The sequence below is a fragment of the Siphateles boraxobius genome, unplaced genomic scaffold (genome assembly GCF_051911475.1).
Source record: "Siphateles boraxobius isolate OS27281-9 unplaced genomic scaffold, OSU_SipBor_1 7, whole genome shotgun sequence".
NCBI lineage: Eukaryota > Metazoa > Chordata > Actinopteri > Cypriniformes > Leuciscidae > Siphateles > Siphateles boraxobius.
In genome coordinates, this window is record NW_027509197.1 from 10654807 (window position 1) to 10676090 (window position 21284).

The window sequence follows — 21284 nt, forward strand, 5'->3', positions numbered from 1 at the left end:
TCATACACTGTGTTGCCACGAAAATCACAATCAAAATGGAGTCAGACATGAAAGACACACTGATACGACTACTGTCGGAAAACGATCAATCAGTTGTGCTCACCGACATTTAAGGGCGGTCTGAAATCACCAAAAAATGTAGACGTGTTGAGAAAGACAGTGTGAAAACGCCATACGCTAGTTGCAAAACATGCAGACAATTGATTAAATACCATTCTGATTCAGGCACAAGTGGCCTTCAACGTCACACATGTAAAACATCCAGCTCAAGGCAACCGGCGATTTCATCATTCATAAAGCGTAAGGTGCCAATTAATGTAAAGTCAAGATATACAGACGCGATGGTTTGTACCGTTCTCTGTTGTTGAGGGATGAGGGTTCATTTAAGTCGCGAAAGAGCTTTTTAATATCGGAGCTAAATATGGAAGCAGCGTTGAGGTTGACGATGTGCTACCCAGTGCACGGACTGTTTCTCATCATGTTGAAGACGAGTAGGCTACGAGAAAGTAAAGAAACATGTTATAGACGAGCTCCAACAGGTAGGCATATTGCTTCCCTTTAGGGATGTTTAACTGATAACTGATAAATATTATGATTATAACATAGACCGAACCTATTTTTATTTTTACGGGAGTGGGAGGGAATAGGAGTCATTATTCTGGGATTGGGACGGGATTGGATGTTTTTTCGTGGGATTGGGACGGGACAGGGTTTTTTTGTGGGAGTGGGACGCTAGAGGTTTGAAAATCCACTCCCGTGTCACCCTCTAACGTACACTAAAGGAATTCATATATGCGTTTCTGAACGCCCTGAAGAGGAAATTAACTGTGACGACTCCATACAACCTGGATTTGCAAATTGCAAATTAATGAGTTGAATAAATGAGTTTCAATAGTTTATCATTTTATTCATTATTTTCATTCGTTTCCCCGTCATTTCACATTAAAGTCATCACATCTGCATCATTCTTTCACTACACTGTGTCGTGATGCCGTTGTTTCTTTTTCTTCCCCCCAGTGATCTGGTGAATGGTCTGGTGTCCCTGATGAACAGTAACATCAGTAGTCCAGTTAACCTGGTGAGTTTATAATTCTGCTTAAATCAACAAGCCTTACAGGCAATTCACAAATTGAGTTGTTATAATATTGTTGAATGGCTATAATGATAATTGTATCCCTACAAATTGAAAACAAAAATAGTATGGGCTTATTACAGTTAAAGGTTGTATCAGTGATTTCTGGCCCAAAAATAAATGTCTAATCTTTCCTAACTATCCGCTAGCTGCTCGCCCCACAAGCATGCCGTCCAAAAACCGCATCTCTGTAGGCAGCCTAGGCTCTGAGATCTGCACACAAAAACAAATGGGTACAACCACCACTCAAAACCAAAATAAACAGTGTTCCAACCAATCACTGACAGGGGCGGGTGTTCCTCCGATTTCGCATCCAGCCGTGCACGAGCGCAAAACCTCACAACACCCGCCCCTGTCAGTGATTGGTTGGAACACTTTATTTTGGTTTTGAGTGGTGGTTGTACACATTTGTTTTTGTGTGCAGATCTCAGAGCCTAGGCTGCCTACAGAGACGCGGTTTTTGGACGGCATGCTTATGGGGCGGGCAGCTAGCGGATCGTTAGGAAAGATTAGACATTTATTGTTGGGCCTGAAATCACTGATACAACCTTTAAGTGGAACTAAAACCATAAAAAAATTTTACTTAAATGAAATATTAAAACTTTTTATTTCAGCTAGTTGGCAAGAGTTTAACTTGATGTACTAAATCAAATAAAAAAAATTATAAAAACTGTACAGCCGTGGCCAAAAGTTTTGAGAATAACACAAATATTAATTTTCACGAATTCTGCTGTTTCTGTGTTTTTAGATGTTTTTGTCAGATGTTACTGTGGTATACTGAAGTATAATTACAAGCATTTAATAAATGTCACAGGCTTTTATTGACAATTACATTATGTTTATGCAAACAGTCAGTATTTGCAGTGTTGACCCTTCGCCCTGGCATGCTGTCGATCAACTTCTAGGTCACGTCCTGACTGACGGCATCCCATTCTTGCATAATCAATGCATGGAGTTTTTTGTTTGTCCACCCACTTCTTGAGGATTGACCACTAGTTCTCAATGGGATTCAGGTCTGAGGAGTTTCCTGACCATGGAAAACACCAATTTCGGTGTTTTGTTCCCAGAGCCACATAGTTATCACTTTTGCCTTATGGCAAGGTGCTCCATCATCCTGGAAAAGGCATTGCTCGTCATCAAACTGTTCTTGGATGGTTGGGAGAAGTTGCTCTCGGAGGATATTTTTGTACCATTCTTTATTAATGGCTGTGTTCTTAGGCACAATTGTGAGTGTGCCCACTCCCTTGGTTGAGAAGCAACCCCACACATGAACGGTCTCCAGATGCTTTACTGTTGGTATGACACAGGACTGATGATTAGGGATGGGAATTGAAAACCGTTCCACTCGAGAACTGGTTCCAAGTTTTAAGGACCATCGATATTGTATGCCCTCGATGTTAACGAGTCCTTTTATCGATGCTCCTGCTCCGAGTCCCAGCCATACAAACCGTGAACTCACAACTGTCCCTTTTATCCGTTACCGGGCACCATAGCGTGGCGTCCTACGCATTTGTGCGTCATGACGTCAAAGCGTTTTGAGCAAAGGAGAGAATCACGGAGAGGAAGAGATGATCTAAAGCTTGGCTTTATTTTTAACTTGGCAGATATTTATATATCTGCAAGGCTGTTATTTCGTGTAAGGGTGCAAATACAAGCTACATGCTTAAACATATATTAACCCATGGTACTAAATTGCAGGAATGCCGTGTTTTTGATCCGCTGCGTACAACTGCCCAAGCTAGCAGCACCGTAACCTCCGTTGAACAGGGTTATAAAATGTTAAATATCACTGGCGTCTTACAAATAACAGGCATATTCTATGAAAACACTGTATTATGTATAACTATTCCATCCCTGTTTTTATAGAGAATAGTTTTAATTCTATATAAGGAGGAAGATTTTCTGACCTGTATGCTTGTTTACAGAAGAGTTTTTTATTTATTTTGTAAATTTTATTTATTATTCAGTTTGCTTACTCAAGTGTAAGCTTTAAAACAAATCAAACCACTTGTTTTTTTGCCGAAAAAGCATATGACTACTTTTTTCCCCACACAGTGCTATCAGGAATCGATAAGAGAATCGATAAAGAATCGGAACGATAAGCAGAATCATCAGTGGCATTGATATTGATAAAATCTTATCAATTCCCATCCTGATGATAGCGTTCACCTTTTCCTCTCCGGACAAGCTTTTTTCCGGATGCCCCAAACAATCGGAAAGGGGATTATCAGAGAAAATAACCCTAGTCCTCAGCCGTCAAATCCCTGTACCTTTTGCAGAATATCAGTCTGTCCCTGATGTTATTCCTGGAGAGAAGTTACTTCTTTGCTGCCTTTCTTGACACCAGGCCATCCTCCAAAAATCTTCAATCAGAAGTCCTCGTCAACACTCTCACCTGCGTTAACAAGAGAATCACTGACATGATGTCAGCCGGTCCTTTTGTGGCAGAGCTGAAATGCAGTGGAATTTTTTTTTTCGGGGATTAAGTTCATTTTCATGGCAAAGGAGGACATTGCAATTAATTATAATTCATCTGATCACTCATCATAACAGTCTGGAGTATATGCAAATTGCCATCATAAAAAACTGAGGCAGAAAATTAATAATTGTGTTGTTCTCAACTTTTGGCCATGGCTGCACATTAAAAAAACAAATTAAAATGACAAACACTAAATAAACGTATCTAAAATATTTTTTTTATTATTTTTAATAATAATAATATTATTGATTTAATTGCACTAGATTTTTTTTTTTTTTGGGGGGGGGGGGGGTTACAGCATTTATTAATCTACATTAATGTTAATTTACGAATATACAATTTATAATTTTTAGCTATTGTTCGTTCATAATACGTTAATAATTTATACCACTTGAAATGTTACAAATATTTGCATACGTTGTAATATTAACCAAAAACACATCAGATTTTTGTTTATTTGATTACATGAGCTGAGCATATGTTTAACCCCTTAAACCCAAAGTGTACATACATTTACAGCAGATTCTCACGATTAAAAAGAGCCCAAACTCACCATAATCTGTCACTTAGATGTAGTTATAACATACATAAAACACCACAGACAACGCACATCAGTAGTCAGTAAAAAAAATAAAATAAAAAGCTTTCACGTGGCATTTTCACTTTTCAATTTCATAAGACATGCATAAATCATGGAAGATAGCCCATCATTATTTATAGCAGATTCTTCCAATTAAAAAGAGCCCAAACTCAACAGAGTCCATCACTCAAATCTAAAAATATTATATTTCATATAATATACATGTTTCAGAATGTACATGTTTCAGAATATACATGTTTTCAGAAATGTAATTAAAATGTATTTTTTCTAAAAATGTATAAAGTTTTCTATCAATCAATACCTACCTTTCGACTCTCTTTGCTCTAGTTTTGGAGTTATGAGTCTTTACTGTGTATGTCACTCATAAGAAAAAAAAACTCTCTAAAAATGCCTTCAGGGCATAAAAGCTAGTAAAGACTGTTCTAAATGGACTGGACAGATATCATAAATCTAAAAAGACCACTCTATTGCCTGTCACATCATTCCACATTTCAGAGCTATTGTAAGCCCATTCTACAGAAATATTCTGTCTTTGTGTGACATTGAATTGAACTGATAGCACTTAACCCTGGGCACATTGTCCAAGGAGTGAATTGCTTGGCCTTCAGTTTTAGACATTAAATGATGAAGACTATATTAAGACCTTCTCCCATCTAACACTATTGATCTCTCTTCCTCATGCCCGCGCACTCCTCTCTTCTAGGGCAATCCAGAGGAACACACCATTTTGGAGTTTGCACAACTTATTAAGAGTCTAGTTAGTAAGTAGAAATTCTATAAAATTGCAAATGGGGTGTTAGAATCTGAATTAACACCCAGCCGCTGAATGTCTCCTCAGTGAGCCGCAGTCATATTCAGTTCCTTCCAGAAGCACAGGATGATCCACAGAGGAGACGGCCAGACATTCGCAAGGCCAAAATGCTTCTGGGCTGGGAACCTGTGGTGAGTTCTAGACTGATCATAACATCTCACTGTTTTACCCATTCAATACCTATTTGACATCCATCCATTCTTCCATACATATGTCTATACATACATTCTTCCATTCATCCATACATGCGTATTATTCCATTGCATCTATACATGCATACAAACACGTACATGCATCATTCCACACATACATTTTTTCATCCATCCATCAATCCATACATGCATATATACTTCCATCCATCTATACATGCATACAAAAGTACATGCATACATTCTTTCATCCATGAATCCATATTCATCTTATCCTGCTAACAACAACCGTGCTTGACCAAAGTGCTTTACATAAAAAAAATTAAAAAAAAGATACACACACGTATTGACAAATCAGACACCACAGGCTTATATACCACATAGAGTTTTAACTGTTATGAGCTGCCAACACTACATGAAGTTTCAGCAAGTTCAACCAAGATGGCGCCGATGTGTGTGGCTGGCCGTCCATCTGGGGTGGTGTTTGTTTGTGCTTGTATTTTGTTATTATTTTGGTTTACTTTTTTAACTCAAGTTGCTGCACTTTTGATTTATGACTGGGATCAGCTATTACTTATTCATCCATCCATCATCCATACATGCATACAGTATATACAAACATACATACATTCTTCCATTTCTACATACACACATTCTTCAATCCATCCATACATGCATACATCTATGCATACAATATATACGTCCGTCCGTACATACATTCTTCCATTTATACAGACACACATTCTTCCATCCACCCATACCTATACTTCCATAAATGCATACATACATACATACATTCTTACATATATCCATCCATACATACATATTCTTCCATCCATCCATCCATCCATCTATACATTCTTTCATGCATGCATGCATGCATACATACAGTACTGTACAAAAGTCTGTGAACTTTTTCTTCTAAAGTGTTGATAACTCGGAAGCGTAGACCAGGAGACTCGGGTTGTCTTAAGAAGGTTTCTTTATTGAGAACACGAGCTGTGCGTTGCTCTAGTCTTCCAAGCTCGTCTCAGGTCTGACTAAGGGAAACCTTACCTTACAATTTATATACATTTAGGAGCAGGGCTTAACATTGTGATGAACAAAGCATGTAAATGATGTATACAGGTTTGGGAACCTGACCTATACTGAGAGTGTTACCAATTCCAATCCAATCAGACTAGAGAACAGGAATGGCAGGACTCTCCTGCTGAGACAAAAGCTCCCAAGAGCCACCAAGAGTTTCAGTTATCTGACAATAGAGAGAAACAGGAATTGCAGGCTCGATAGAGAGCAGTAATCTGAAAACAGGACTCTCTTGCTGGAAACTGTTTCACAGCAAATATCATCACCATCGTAACCTTAAATGCTAAATTCAGTATACGAAACTGTCTCAGTTTATATACTATTCTATTGGAACCTCAATTAAACATTTAATACACTTGTAACACTACAGAACATTACTATTTTCACAGAAAAAAAAAAGCTGTAGTGTGTCAGTAGGAAATATCAGTTTTCATTTCCAAACATTCCTTTTGCCAATAATTGTAATAATCCAGTGAGATTTTTGTATGCACAAGGAGTCTGACAACTGCCAGTGCTCCACACGGAGATCTGATCGAACCAGAGATGGGGGACTCGAGTCACATGACTTGACTCGAGTCAGACTCGAGTCGCAAATTTAAGGACTTGAGACTTGCTTGACTAAATTAAGAAAATGACTCGACTTGACTTTGACTTGAGATCCAATGACTTGAGACTTGACTTGACTTGAGCTGTATGATTCGAGAATGACTTGATATACATTTATCATCGCAACATCAATTGATGAACAAAGTGAAAGCAACGGAACCATTGACGCCAGTCATCAGATTCTGCGCGATTGCGTGACACTGCACCAGCCCAGAAAAAACATACATAGGGTGAGCGCGCTTAGTACAAAAACATCTCCCAGCATCGTTTCTTTTTGGATATAAACACTAGAAATTGACTATATTCATACAAGAAGATTTGCTGTACGCATAATAACTGGCAAGGGATATCGGACGACCATCACAACCTTGAACAGTCGAACTTCATTCACCACGTCTAAAAGTAAGCTATGGCTTGTTTAACCTGTTAGTTATAGTTAATTTGACTATCTTTAAAACCCCTTAACTGTCACCTGCCCGTATATGGGCAACCGAAATTTACTTCAAAATATTACTATTAAATCCTAATTTAATCATGACAAACTATATATCGTTGGAATGGTCTAAGACTCCTGAATAGATATTTTAGCGCTGTTTTTTTCTTACAAATTTTGTATGAACAGTAATATATGAATTTATGACAAGAGTGCACCTCAAAAAATCGACGTCATTACAGGAGTTTCTGACCTTTGTCACAAAAAGTCGACGTACACACTTTTAATAATTGAAACTTTGGTTTTTTAATGCTAAAAGTTCATAATAAAACATAATCTAGTATTTGTCAATAAAAAAAGATAAAATTATATTTTAAAAAGTAAAGTAAAAAGTCCCCTAAAAAGTATATTATATAATATATATATATAATTTTTTATTATTATTATATCACATATTTTAGTAGTTATCATAAATTAGGTATCATTTGAAAGCTTACGAACTCAGAATTCATCCTGTAAAAACCGTTTTGAAATTGGATGTTGCGTTACCATAGAAACTGTATTTTTTTATTAGGCCCCTCCCCTTTTGGGCATCATCTTTCATAATTTATTATCAAAAATGTTCTAATCTTGACAAAACACATATTGTCAGAAAGGTCTGAGTCTCAAGGTTCCATATTTAGTGACGGAAGTGATATTTGGATAGAAATGTATTAATTTGTTATGGCAGAATGCATACAATTAAATTCAATGGAATGCAATGGCACCCGGTGGCTATTTTTGGTATAACGCCTAAACAAAATCTCATGGGAACTTCAATTTTTGTGATATCAACTTTAAATTTGGAACACAACTTGGTTAGATATATAGCTTTCATTTTATAGTAATTTTAAAGTAAAATATATTTTGTAAAATATTTATTTTATATTAAAAAAAATATATTAATAAAGTATATTTGATTTACTGTAAATTTTAACTTCCATAACTTTTTCATACTTTAATTTTTTGAAGTGCTTTCACTTCAGTAATAATCTGTTGATTGTTTTCTTTAAAACAAGACCAAACTTAGGTCTATATTCCAAAGCATTCTTGAATTACAACTAGGGGTGGGCGATATCTCGATATTTAAAATATATCGAGATATTTTTTAAACACGATATGGATTTTGACATATCGTATATATCGATATATTGTTTATTTAATTCTGATTTCGCCGCTTTGTCTTCTCTGCGCTGTGCTCGCCCCCGCCTCCTTGCTTTTGTTCCCCCTCCCCTCGCGTGTTGTCTCATTCAACATGGCGGCGCCCGCAACTAGCCCGGAGGCTACAGAACTCGTCTAAAAAGATCGTGTTAAATGCTGTCTTACATGCACTTCTTGAGGCACACACGCACACTAGCAAACACACGCAAGGTCTCTCGCTCTCTGTCCCTCTCTGGCGTGCGCGCGCTACACGGTTTGAACCATGGTTTGAACATTCACACAGCCTTTCGAAAACGATACATTTCCCGGCACATGTTATTAAAAAGGATGACAATCCCGGTAAAACGGGACAGGTGGCAATTATTTTTGTATACAGCAATTAATTTGTATACAATTATTATTTTTGTATACAGGGATTTTTTTTTTAAATGTCGCAGAAGCACTTTGGACTACATGAACTGCCTACCTCTTTGCACTCCAATAAAAAAAAAGACTGTGGTATTTGGCATATTTGTTTTTGCATTAGTTTTTGTTGGGTTATTTTTCCTGTAAAGATATCGAGATATATATCGTATATCGAGATATAGCAAAATATATCGAGATATATTTTTTGCTCCATATCGCCCAGCCCTAATTACAACCATTTAGGTTTGTATACTGCATTTTAATGTCAATTATCAAAAGGGGGATGACAGCTAAGGGGTTAAATCTAGAGAGAATATTGGTCAAAACAGCATGCCAAATGTTTCAAATGTAGCTTAATGTTGTCAATATTTAAATGATAATTAATGATGTCATATGTTTTGTATAACATTTGCCACATTTCTTTTTAAATCATGCTTTAAAGCCAAATATGTCGTTCTTTCCAATGACAAAAAACCACATAGAAAACTGTTAATGTTTTGTCGTGTTTTATGTTTCTCTTAAAGCAGGGTTATATGTTATCAGGGGTTACATCTATTAGATGTTATCAAAATGCCAGCAGAATTAATATTGCACCCAAAATTCAAAATGTGGTGAAAAAAAATGCCCTAGTATGAGTTATTTTCATAATTATAACATATTATATTAAAAAATATTTCCAGAATATTGACGCGATTGCAAATGTGATAATGACTTTATAAAACAGTTCAGTAAGAGTGAATATTGTCATGTGACATTTAGACATAGCCTAATATTCCAAATATTTTCTGTTTTTGCTCGATTTCTCCAATGACAATAGTTCCAAACAAGCCACAGAAAGAGTTATGCGTATTTGTGATTCAGTGACCTAGTTCCTTAGTTCCAGAACGAATCTGCCGTTTTGAACATAAGTTAAATGAATGCTTCTGTGACTCGTACATTAATACGGTAATTTGGCGCCACCTATTGGCGGTTTTAACTTCATAATTAAAAATATATAACTTGTATTAAGGGGATGCCAGTTTGAAGAATGCCTTTGGTCGCATAGGAACTATAGCCTACTTGAATTGTGAATTGTTTAATACCTTTTAATGGTCTTCTGCAATGTTTGAGGCATATTTATTTTTTCATGCTTTAATGTTGGCCTAATTTCAGTTACATTTAGATTTTTATTGTAGTAACCACTCAGCTATTTGTGGAAATGCATATATATATATATATATATATATATATATATATATATATATATATAAATGTTGCAAATAAAAACATAGTCCACAACTTCTGTAGTTTTAACTTATTTTAATATATAAATTCATTGAAATCGTCAAACGTTTGTATGACTTGCCAGTGACTTGTGACCCAAGCTACGACTTGACTTGACTTGCTTGACATAAGGCAGTGACTTGACTTGACTTGCCTTTATAAAAAATTTACTTGGACTTGCTTGAGACTCGAAGGTTAAGACTTGAGACTTGCTTGTGACTTGCACATGTGTGACTTACTCCCACCTCTGGATCTAACCATCATGGAAAAAAACTGAGACAGACTAAATTCAGAAGAACTGTGGCAACGTCTCCAAGACGCTTGAAGAAACCTGCCTGCAAAGCTATCTGGAAAACTATGTTCAAGTGTACCGAGGACTTTAAACGCAAAAGGTGGTCACACCAAATATCGATTTGATTTAGTTCATTGATTAATAAAATCTATTTATGACATTAGTTTTGAAAGCATCCTGACTTTACAGCATTTTTACACAAGTGCCTAAAACTTTTCCCAGTACTATAGCTTTACAGGCAGGTTTCTTCAAGCGTCTTGGAGATGTGCCACAGTCCTTCTGGATTTAGTCTGTCAGTTTCTTCATGTAATCCCATACAGACTCGATGATGGTGAGATCAGATCATACAGGCTGTTTTCAGACTCCTTGTGCATACAGGAATCTCACTGGATTATTACAATAATTGCCAAAAGGAATGTTTGGAAAAATGTAAAACTGATATTTCCTACTGACAAACTACAGCAATACTAACGTCCATAAGACATACAGTACTGTATGTATATGTTAACTCTTTCCTCACCATTGACAAGTTTTTTCCGCCAATCCTTGTTCTCGGTCTTATACAGTAGGGTGTCCTGTTCTTCTGCAATAGTACAGCATCTCCAGATCCAAAACAAGCAAAGAAATATATCTGCATTTGAATTGGCATGACCCTCGCAGTGCATTATGGGTATTATCAGGCTGTTGCAGTGCCTTGTGGAATTGAATGCGTGCACTCGATAATGTCCACTATGATTTAAGAGACCACTATAAATTGCTTTCCCCTCAAAATTTAAAGTAACACCAGGTAACTTTTCAACCTTCATAATATATTTCCAAGTCTCTTGTGATGGTACATCGACTTACAATAGGTTGAATGACACGTCTGCCATAGCCTGACGGGGTCTGTAGCGTTTTTAATCGTACTTTTAAACTTCGGGTTTCGGGTAGTAAACGGCGAACAAAGAGAACTACAAAACTCGACTGCTTTACGGCATATACGTCACTTCCACCACCACCCCCACTTCCTTAAAATCGCAGGGCTGTCAAGTGTCACGCATTGAGCGTGACAGTCACTCATTTCGGTCTTTTGTCACGCTCTCCCGCCACACATTGTATTTCTCACGCTGAAAACCTATTTGTAATATATTTAATATGCCGCAGCGCCCAAAACTCTGGCCGCGCCGCTCTCACTGTGGAACAGGCATGAATTCAAGCGCGTCTCCTCTGGTGTTGTTCGTCTGGTGTTGTTAGCCAATCAGAAAATAGCACTATTGTATCTGGGTAACATTTAACGCAACAACCAATGACACCCCGTAGTCTGGGGTGTTTTTTTGTCTGCCTGACTATGTTACGGAAGCTATCTTATCCTCCGTTTATCTTCATGAATCAGGTAATGATTATTTGTCTTGCCTCAAGCTATAATGCAAATCGATTTGTAAAATTTGCAGATTTATTTATGGTAGCTAGATATTATAATATTGACGATATATGGTTATTATCTACCATTCAAACATTGCATTGAAGTATCATATAGATTCAGTAAAACGGTAACCAATAGACTAGGCTACTATAATGACACTGGCTTGTAAACGTGATCATCGCGATCATTTGTCGTTAGAAAAAAAAGAAACCCATGAAATTATATTCATATGACATGCTGAAATATATGACACTGTACCTGGGATGAAGACATTTCACACGCGATGCAAGCAGAAGTGACCCTCCTCCTACAGTGTTCAGGGCTATCATGGTTGTCAACAAATGCACGATGACAGAGTTTACGACAGTAGTAGAGGACAATACTGTTTCCCAACTGTTGGGGGACCCCGAGAGCAAAATTGACCTGGTGTTACTTAAAGGCAGAGTTCTTCAATCCTGCTCCTGGAGGGCCACTGTCCTGCAGAGTTTAGTTCCAACCCTAATCAAACACACCTGAATCAGTTCATCAAGCTCTTCAGGATCGCTTGAATATACAAAGGCAGGTGTGCTGAAGCAGGTTGGAACTAAACTCTGCAGGACAGTGGCCCTCCAGGAGCAGGATTGAAGACCTCTGCTTTAAGGATTTAGGACAGCCATAGTATGTATGTATGTATGTTGTTTTTACAACCGTCTCAGTTGTGGCTGATCCAATCATAATTCAGTTGAAAAAGTCTGTTTATTAAAATGTAATTTGTGTGTTTCCAGGTGCCACTGGAGGAAGGCTTGAACAAAACCATCCAGTACTTCAGCAGAGAGCTGGAGCATCAAGCCAATAATCAGTATATACCCAAACCCAAAGCTGCCCGGATGAAAAAAGGAAGACCCAGACACAACTGATCAATTGTGTTCATCTCAGGAATGCTGGGATATTGGAGGACTTTGGACATCCAGCAGCCATTTTACAGTGTGGGTTTCCCACCTCCCACTTACTGATACATATTTTTGAAGAAAAAAGAAAGGAATTTTTCTCATGATTTTTGCGCAAATGTTTTGAAAAGCGGCTCAGGCAAAAAGCTGTCTCTAAAGAGTTTGTTTTTCAGTCAAATGTGCCTCAAAGATATCCAATTTACACACTTTGCCTTGCACTTTGGTTTGTCAGTCGTCTGTCTGTTATTTAAAGCAAGTTTCATCATCTTGTGCATTTTTGTTGTGTTTACATTCTGTGCCGTTTTAATTGATGTGATCTGGGGTTTCTTTTATTTTTTTTATTTTTTATCAAAGCTAGCAGTGTGTTTCTTTTGGTTTTTGAATGGACGCCTTCAGGAAATTATGGAAATTAGCGATTGCATATTATTTAAAGATCTTGAATGTCTGGTCTGGAGCAGGAAACCTCATCCAGCTCTGTCCTGAAATTTGAGGACACATATTAAAGAAAAGCTTTGGAAAATGTTCCTTGTGATGATTTTGAGTAAAATCTGTTGTTACCTTTGTGAATCTTCATACAGAACTTTGAATCTATAATTGATTTCAGGTGAAACGAATATTTTAATAAAATATTTACTGTGATTTTCACTGTATTCTCTTTTTAATCTCACTTTCTCTGTCCTTCTGCTCAGTGGCTGATCATTGCCCATTTGTATTGCTTTTCACTGCTGCATTCCCATTCATAATCCTTTTCTCTCTTTTTTCCCCCTCTTCCCTTTAACACTGGATGCATAAAAAAATGGAGGTCTGTATATTTAACCAAGGCTGCATTTATATAATCAAAAATACAATAACATTAATTTTGTAAAATATAATTAACATTTCAAAAAGCTGAATTTTCAGCTTCATTACTCTCATGATCCTTCAGAAATCATTCTAATATGACGATCTGCTGCTCAAGAAACATTTCTGATTGTTATCAATGCTGAAAACGGTTGTTGTGCTGCTTTTTTTTTTGTGGAAGCCGTGATACATTTTGAAAAGTCTTTGATGAATTAAAAGTTCAAAAGAACAGCATTTATTTGAAATAAGTCTTTTGTAACACAATACTGTCACTTTTGATCAATTTGATGCTTCCTTGCTGAATATTTAAAAAAGAGAAAGAAAAAAAACAGGTTATGTAAAATTAGGTTGTGTGGTCTTTATTGTGACACTGCAGACTTTTGAAAACTACACCAGCTAGAAGATCTTAAAGGGATAGTTCACTAAAAAATATGATGTCATTTCAAACACGATTGACTTTTGTAAAAAAAAAAAAAATGAATCCAACTACTTAGGATAGTTCACCCAAAAATGATTCCATCATCATTTCCTCGCCCTTATGTTCCCAACCCATTGCATTATTATGAAAGCAAAAGAAAACTGGGCCTATCAAGCTCTAAAATGAGGACAAGATTATCAGTAATGAACTACATTTCAGTCTTTTCATCTCAAATTTATCATATGGCCTACTTATGATATTTTTTCATTTGTTGTCATTTTGGACTAAAAGTAATGATAGAATTTTAATTTATGTGTGAACTATTCCTTAAATATTGACTATCTTGATGTTCTATCTGTTGTTACAATTTACAAAAGGAGTACAAGCTACAAAAGAATCAGAGCGGTTATGTCTTACAATTGTATTCTTTGCAGCAGTGACATGGTTCTGCGAAGACATGGTGTTTTAGTAGTAGTCATAATTGACATCTGCTCCATGCCTGTATGACCCAGCGCTCCGAGGTCCTATGGGAGAGTTTTCATCATAGTGATGCTGGCGACCTTGGTCACTGGATCGGTGGTGGTCCATCCAATAGGCGAGATCAGTTTCAAGTCTCTGAAGTAAATGAGGGGAAAAAAAGGTTCAATCAATGAGCTAAATCAAAGTTTGAAATAAGATGTCACAACTAAATAAGGGCATTGTGTACCATCTGACTTTCTATACTACACATTCTATAATTACTTGTTTAATCGATGTACTTTTTATTATGCCTAAAACATTTTTAAAATCTGTGGGTGAAAGTGATTTTACCAAGTACAACATGTTCCTGGAACAACATTCTAAACAACCAATCAGATTTGAGGGACAAGTTTACGGTTTATGCACACACATTTAGGCTCACAACCAGGGTTAGGTGCTTCTACGTCAGTCTTATTCAACTATCATTTCCCTCTGATTATAGGGATGGAGTTAGGACTGATTTTTTGACAGGAATGTTGTTGCAGGATCAACAAAATATGTTGACCCAGGAATGTGTCTTACTTGGAAAAATCACAGTGACCATATCTGTGAGCCTAATTATGCCCTTATGCCCTTTTGAATGATAGGGTTCAAGAACAATGAGTATATATGTATGAAATTTCTTTTTCGCATAACAACAGCTGTTTTCCGCACATGGCGGCGAAAAAAAAAAGTATATTGTGGCCACAAATTAATTTGTTTCCACGACTTACTGTGTCATGGAAATACATATATTACATATGTCAGCATGTTTTACTAAATTGCTCCCTCATTTTAACTAAATCGTGCACAAGATATACAGATGTAATTGAAATTATTCAACCGCCATTACAAATTAGGTTTATTGGCAAAAATTTCAGCTTTCAGCTGTTTGCAATGAACAAATCAAACAAAAGTAATTGCAATAGCTCAACACAACAAATGTTTCAAGTGGTTTCCCCAAATTCAACTAAAAATGCGACTTTTCATTACTTCCGCAGCCTCAAAATTATTCAACCCCCTGAATAGAATCCCTCACAACAGCAAAACTCTGCAAAACAGGTGTTGTCTCAAGCAGCCCTGACACAGCTAATCAAGGGCTTCATTAGATGCACCAGGTGTGCTTGATCTAGAACACATGAAATATATGATCTGGCTAAGTTTGTTGAGTGTCACGTTTGACTGCATGTTTGAAATATGGTCAAAAGAATGGTCCAAAACGTTGATAGAAGATATAGAAAATCTCTGGTGGGATTTGAAGAAGGTGGTTGCAGCACGCAAACCCAAAAATAAAACTGAATTGGAGGCCATTGTTCATGAGGAACAGGCTCAGATTTCTCAGAAACGCTGCCTGAGCTGGTGTCTGGTTATACATCTTGTTTGCAGCAGGTTATAACAGCAAAAGGGTTTTCTACTAAGTACTAAAGATGCTTGCTATGAAGGGGTTGAATAATTTTGAGACTGCAGAAGTCGTTAAAAGTTGCATTTTCAGTTGAATTTGTTGGGAACCACTTGAAACATTTGTTGTGTTGAGCTATATCAATTACTTTTGTTTGATTTGTTAATTGCAAACAGCTGAAAGTCAGTACATTTTGCCAATAAACCTGATTTGCATGGGGGTTGAATAGTTTTGATTACAACTGTAATAATTCGATCCCTCCTTATATCGTGGCCACACGACTTACATTGTTTTAGTTCAATCAATTTATTAAAAGGATGGAACGAATTTGTGGCCACAATTTATTAAAACAAAGGAACAAATTCTTAACTAGTGGCCATGATCTATAATTTCTTCATATGTCATGTGCTGGGCTCAGTTGAAAACTGCATCCCAGCTAACAAAAATATGTTCTAAGAACATTTTTCTAACATTCCCATCAAGTTATGAAAATGTTATTTCTGAATGTTCTCTGAACGCTCTGAACTAATGTGAATGTAAAAGGAACATTCTATTCTTCAAACATTTTGGAAACGTTCATTTTGAATGTTCTGAAACAAACTAGTTACATTTACAACTAAAACATACAGATTTTTTTAAAAAAGATTTTAGAGTGGCCTTTTATTGTTGCCAGCCTAAGGCACACCTGTGCAATAATCATGCTGTCTAATCAGCATCTTGATGCCACACCTGTGAGGTGGATGGATTATCTCGGCAAAGGAGAAGTGCTCACTAACACAGATTTAGACAGATTTGTGAACAAAATTTGAGAGAAATAGGCCTTTTGTGTACATAGAAAAAGTCTTAGATCTTTGAGTTCAGCTCATGAAAAATGGGGGCAAAAACAAAAGTGTTGCGTTTATAATTTTGTTCAGTTTATAATAACACTACTGGAAGAACGCTTGTTCATTACTTTATGACAACTGTGAATGTTCCTTGTTAGCTGGGTTCAATCCCTCAAGGACAGAGAAGGACTTTTGTTTAAGACCTTTATGTCTGAACTGCATTAAGGTAGAGCATTAAGAGAGGTCAAAATTCATATCACATGCACACAGACACACACACAAATTAATTTTGGAATTATTCAAATGTACATACATTTTTATAAAAAGTTGGACCTTAAATTGGCTGTAGCCTTTTTGCAACAGGTCAATCCCAAATGGGATTTGATTCAACTAAATCAAACGGACCTGAGGAATTCTTGATTCTGACTGGTCAATTACGACATTCAGCAGTCAAATTTTCTTTATGTGTCCAAGATCTTATGCAACCCTTTATACATGACTGACCACTGTATCCTGCATATAGATGTGCTTATGTTTTGGGCGTCCACAGTTACAAGCTAATTACCACACAAATCAATATTAATTATTTATTTATTTATTTATCTTGATAAGCTTGTTGAGGTGTGTCTGATTGGCGCTAAACTTGGCAGGAAAGACGATCTCGAGGGCCAGAGTTGGCAATTTAATTTTTTTTATTTTTTTGTGCAAGCAACATCAATCCCTTCAGATACAGGCTGGAACAACAAACTGACTTGAAACATGAGGGTGATAAAGAAGCAAAATATACAGATACAGTATTTTATGATGTATCCATGAAGTATCTTCATGAAGTATCATGAAGTATTTTTAAGTTCTTAAACACCTCTGGACAGGGATTTCTTATGTGTTTGCCTTAATTTTGTCTTAAATTGTGGCACAATTTTGTCTTACATTCATGTTAGTGTGTGTAGAAGTGACATATGACATAAAGGTGTAGCTATACCTGAAGCTATTTTAAGACCTTCTATATATGCAAATGTTTTATGGTATTTTAAAAGCTGACACTAGTACTCACTGCTTCATCAAAGCCCATGTACATGAACTGCTGGATCCACTGCTGAACGTCAGGCCGGCTGCGGTCCCACAGGTTTCTTCTGGGCCTTTTAAGGGAGGCCAGGAACTGTTTGGCCTTGGAGGGAGTCACAGCCACAGCTGCAGCTGGCTTTACATCAGCATCCACTAGTGGGAGACAACGCAACGGGACAGGAGGACACAAATATGGATAAAGCACACCCACGGGTGGGGTTTAGAGTGGTGAAGGTATGACATCACTGTGTAGGCCAAAACCCTGAAGCAGGTTAGCATTTTAGTCCTCCCGCTCCATCGTCCCGACGTCAATGGGTTTTTTGAATGGGGTTTTGGTTAAATAGCTGAAAGGTCTGTGGTTAACACAAGCTCAAGACACTTTCACGTTTTATTCTACGACATAAAATACATCAATATTACCCCACTCATGATTTTTTGAAGCTGTTATGTGTCTTTAAACAGGCGGTTGCTAACAAATGGCTAAATGGGACTAGAGGCTGTCGGTCATCACGCTGAACAGGTAAACTCAGTCTGCTTTTACAGGCTCATTTGGCTAATAACCGTGCTCTTATAAACTATTCTAACTCAAACCTTCTTGGAAAATGTTTTTAGATAAAAACTGAAAGAGTTGTCGGAAGGTTAGTGATGACATTGGATTCGTGGGACCGTGGTGTTGTTCGTTTATATCCTACCTTTAGCTTTTTATTTTTGGCGACTGTATTTAGGCTTCAAAATGTATAAAAGTTGTGTTCATCTGTGATAATTATCTTGATTGACAAAACGGGCAAGTATTATAAACTTTTTTTGATCAAAGAGCTTGTTTTAGGCGATAATCCAAAAGCTTGTGTGAAAATCCTACTGGGTTTTTGTCGAGGGAACCAGTGTGATGATAATTTCCAGTTGGCCTACAAAGTGACGTCATACAGGCACCTCTCTTTTGGTGATTTTGTTTAGTTTGTTGCTGACAAAATAAAGCATGCAATTTAAAAAAAATCACCTTTTTTCATCAAGAGTTTTTCCAGGGTGTTCTCACTAGCAACATCTAGAAAATATTACAAACTGAATTAGAAGGATTATACATTGTGTGTGTGTGTGTGTGTGTGTGTGTGTGTGTGTGTGTGTGTGTGTGTGTGTGTGTGTGTGTGTGTGTGTGTGTGTGTGTGTGTGTGTGTGTGTGTGTGTGTGTGTGTGTGTGTGTGTCTGTGTGTGTCTGTGTGTGTGTTTACCTTACCACAAAAAGTTACCTTACCATATACAGTGAAAAATGTAACATATTTTTACTATAAAATACTGTGTAATTTATTGTGAAAAACAAAGGATCACATAACATGTGATTATATTTTTTATATAAATAATTTCGTTTCGTCTCATTTTTATTGGTAATGAACATTTTTCTGTTATTTATTTCATTTTTATTGCATTATTTTAGTGTTGTGTGTTATCCTGATGGTGTTTGTGTGTATGATGACCCTGTGCATTTATATATAAAAAAAAGATATTGGCCATGCTTTACGAATAGGCCACTTATTAAGAACTCCGATTCATCATGTGGTTTTCTGTTTTCATGGTGGTTAGTTTTTGGTTAAATAGCTTAGTATATTGACATAATATTACTTAATTATACATATTTAAACACATGACCATCCCGTAATACCTCAAACATTGTCATCGTGCAGCTTGCTGTAATAATCGAGCCTACAAAACATCTCATTTAAACTCTCAACAGTACAAAACAGTACAGTACAAAGAGACAAAACAGCATCACAAATGACCATCCTTCGAAAAAAAGTAAATAACATTCAACTACGTTCAGTATTTTCAAGCCTTCATTCAAGGACTGAACAGTTTCTCGTGCATTCCAACTCTCCGTGGAAAGTGTGACACAATCGGACACTAGATAGGGGGAGGGAGGGAGATCATAAACTATAACAAGCCTATGCAAAGATGAAAAACAAATGGTCCTAACAACCTGCAAGAAGACGTCAATTTCAGGAGCTTCGGATACTTTTAGTGCGACATACGACTGCAGAGATTTCATGTCAGTGCAAAAACTCCAGCAAACTCCAAGAATCTCTCCAGCTGTTTACTCGCTCAAGTGTTCCTTTCACACATTTAACATGCTGTGAAGCGCAAAAAATGACAAAGAAAAAAAAAATTCTGCGCACATTACATTTACTGAACTTCCCCAACTTTTCCATTTCAATTCTAAGTGAAATCACCCACATTCATACTTCAGACATTACTGCAAGCACATTTTAGCAGACACTTTTAAACGAGAAAAAAAAACTGTGAGGTGCAAAGTGCAAGAACGAACAAGAAAAAAAGAGAGGAAAAAATGACCTGAGAGAGCCAGTACAGTCAATAGGGCCACAAAGGTGAGCAGGCGCAGGTAACACTTCTCAGAAAGCATGACTTCTTGTCTTCTTCTCCGTCGATTTGCACAACGGCGCTGGTCTGCAAGCAAACGTGCAGAGAGGAGAGAGGAGGAGAGAGAGCCCGAGGGAAGCCCACGCAAACATTCCCAACAGACTCTGCGGCTGGCAAATTACTGTAACTCGCTTACCAGAAAGACCCTATCTCCTTGTAAATTTAAGCGAATACACATGTGCAGCGGGAGTAGTTTTCCACATTCAATGGAGTTGCAGCCCTTGATTCTTTAGTAGTCAACATTTGAAGTGGATCAAAACCTAGTTTAATCAAAGTTATAAATACAATACCCGTTCTTGTTTTAGGACAACTTTGATTAACTCTTTTAATCCACTACAAATGTTGACTAGTTTGACTTCTTTAAGCCTTCTACATTTTGAATCATTTTGAGTTTAGGTAACTGTTGCCAAAAACTTTAAATGACAAAACCCTCAAGGTTCACAAGCTTTTATGATTTGTAAAAAATGGTGTAGGATCTACTTCGAATGATTAGTTTAATCAAATTTCACTCAGAAATTGCTCGTAATTTTCACAAATAACTACAAAGAAACAGGAAGCAACACTGAATCCAATAATCTTTGTTTTACCCACAACTTACTTCAACTTTGTGCAAAATGAATCAAAATTGCAATTATGTACTGATCAAAAATCATGTGCAAATCAAGATTAGTTTTGCATCCGTTCATGCAGACTGTGATCTGTCAGATGCATGTGTGGTTTGGAGTTGTTTGGACTGAACAGTTGTAGGAACTGTTTGTTTCCTGATTATGGAGGTTAAGTTTGCCCCTTTTCGTCAAGCCTGTGGGCCTGGAAATAGGCAATGGCAATTTGTGGTCAGAAGGCTAAGTCTACAAACCCAGAGGGTGAAGGAGGAGAAGTACAAGCTCACACTAATTTGCTGGTTGTTAGCTGTGACCGAGGAAATCTGAGACACCTTGTTGGAGTATTTTTCTGACTTCAGGATTATATGGGCTTGCATGAGTGGGAGTATCAGCAGAGGGATGTCATGACTCATGTCCCTGTCCACT

General features: G+C 37.0%; 2 protein-coding genes across 4 annotated transcripts in view; one reads left to right on the plus strand and one right to left on the minus strand.

The window, feature by feature from the left end:
* uxs1 (UDP-glucuronate decarboxylase 1) overlaps positions 1-13430 on the plus strand; it is a 90962-nt gene extending 77532 nt beyond the window's left edge. For both annotated transcript variants that reach the window (XM_077215285.1, XM_077215286.1), the window contains 4 exons: positions 1018-1078; positions 4916-4973; positions 5051-5154; positions 12624-13430. In XM_077215285.1, the coding sequence (XP_077071400.1) occupies positions 1018-1078; positions 4916-4973; positions 5051-5154; positions 12624-12755 (355 nt within the window). In that variant the 3' untranslated portion in view covers positions 12756-13430. The remainder of the gene's footprint in view (positions 1-1017; positions 1079-4915; positions 4974-5050; positions 5155-12623) is intronic.
* A 533-nt stretch (positions 13431-13963) lies between these two features.
* Positions 13964-20325, minus strand: ecrg4a (ECRG4 augurin precursor a). Of its 2 annotated transcripts, XM_077215294.1 has the most exons (4): positions 20170-20290; positions 18827-18871; positions 17819-17982; positions 13964-14658 (listed from the first exon to the last, which is right to left on the minus strand). In XM_077215294.1, the coding sequence occupies exons 1-4, from the start codon at positions 20237-20239 to the stop codon at positions 14509-14511; spliced, it is 429 nt and encodes a 142-aa protein (XP_077071409.1). In that variant the 5' UTR covers positions 20240-20290; the 3' UTR covers positions 13964-14508. The 2 variants fall into 2 exon arrangements, with proteins under 2 accessions (XP_077071409.1, XP_077071410.1); XM_077215295.1 differs by lacking the exon at positions 18827-18871 and having other exon boundaries at positions 14184-14658; positions 20170-20325.
* Between the last annotated feature and the right edge of the window lie 959 nt (positions 20326-21284).

Bases quoted from the DNA above. Each gene is read 5' to 3' on its own strand.
- ecrg4a (XM_077215294.1), bottom strand. From the start codon at position 20,239: ATGCTTTCTGAGAAGTGTTACCTGCGCCTGCTCACCTTTGTGGCCCTA. The intron at 17,983-18,826 runs GTGATTTTTTTT...GTCTCCCACTAG, and splicing joins AAAACTCTTGATGAAAAAAG to TGGATGCTGATGTAAAGCCA. The intron at 14,659-17,818 runs GTGAGTACTAGT...CATTTACTTCAG, and splicing joins ACATGGGCTTTGATGAAGCA to AGACTTGAAACTGATCTCGC.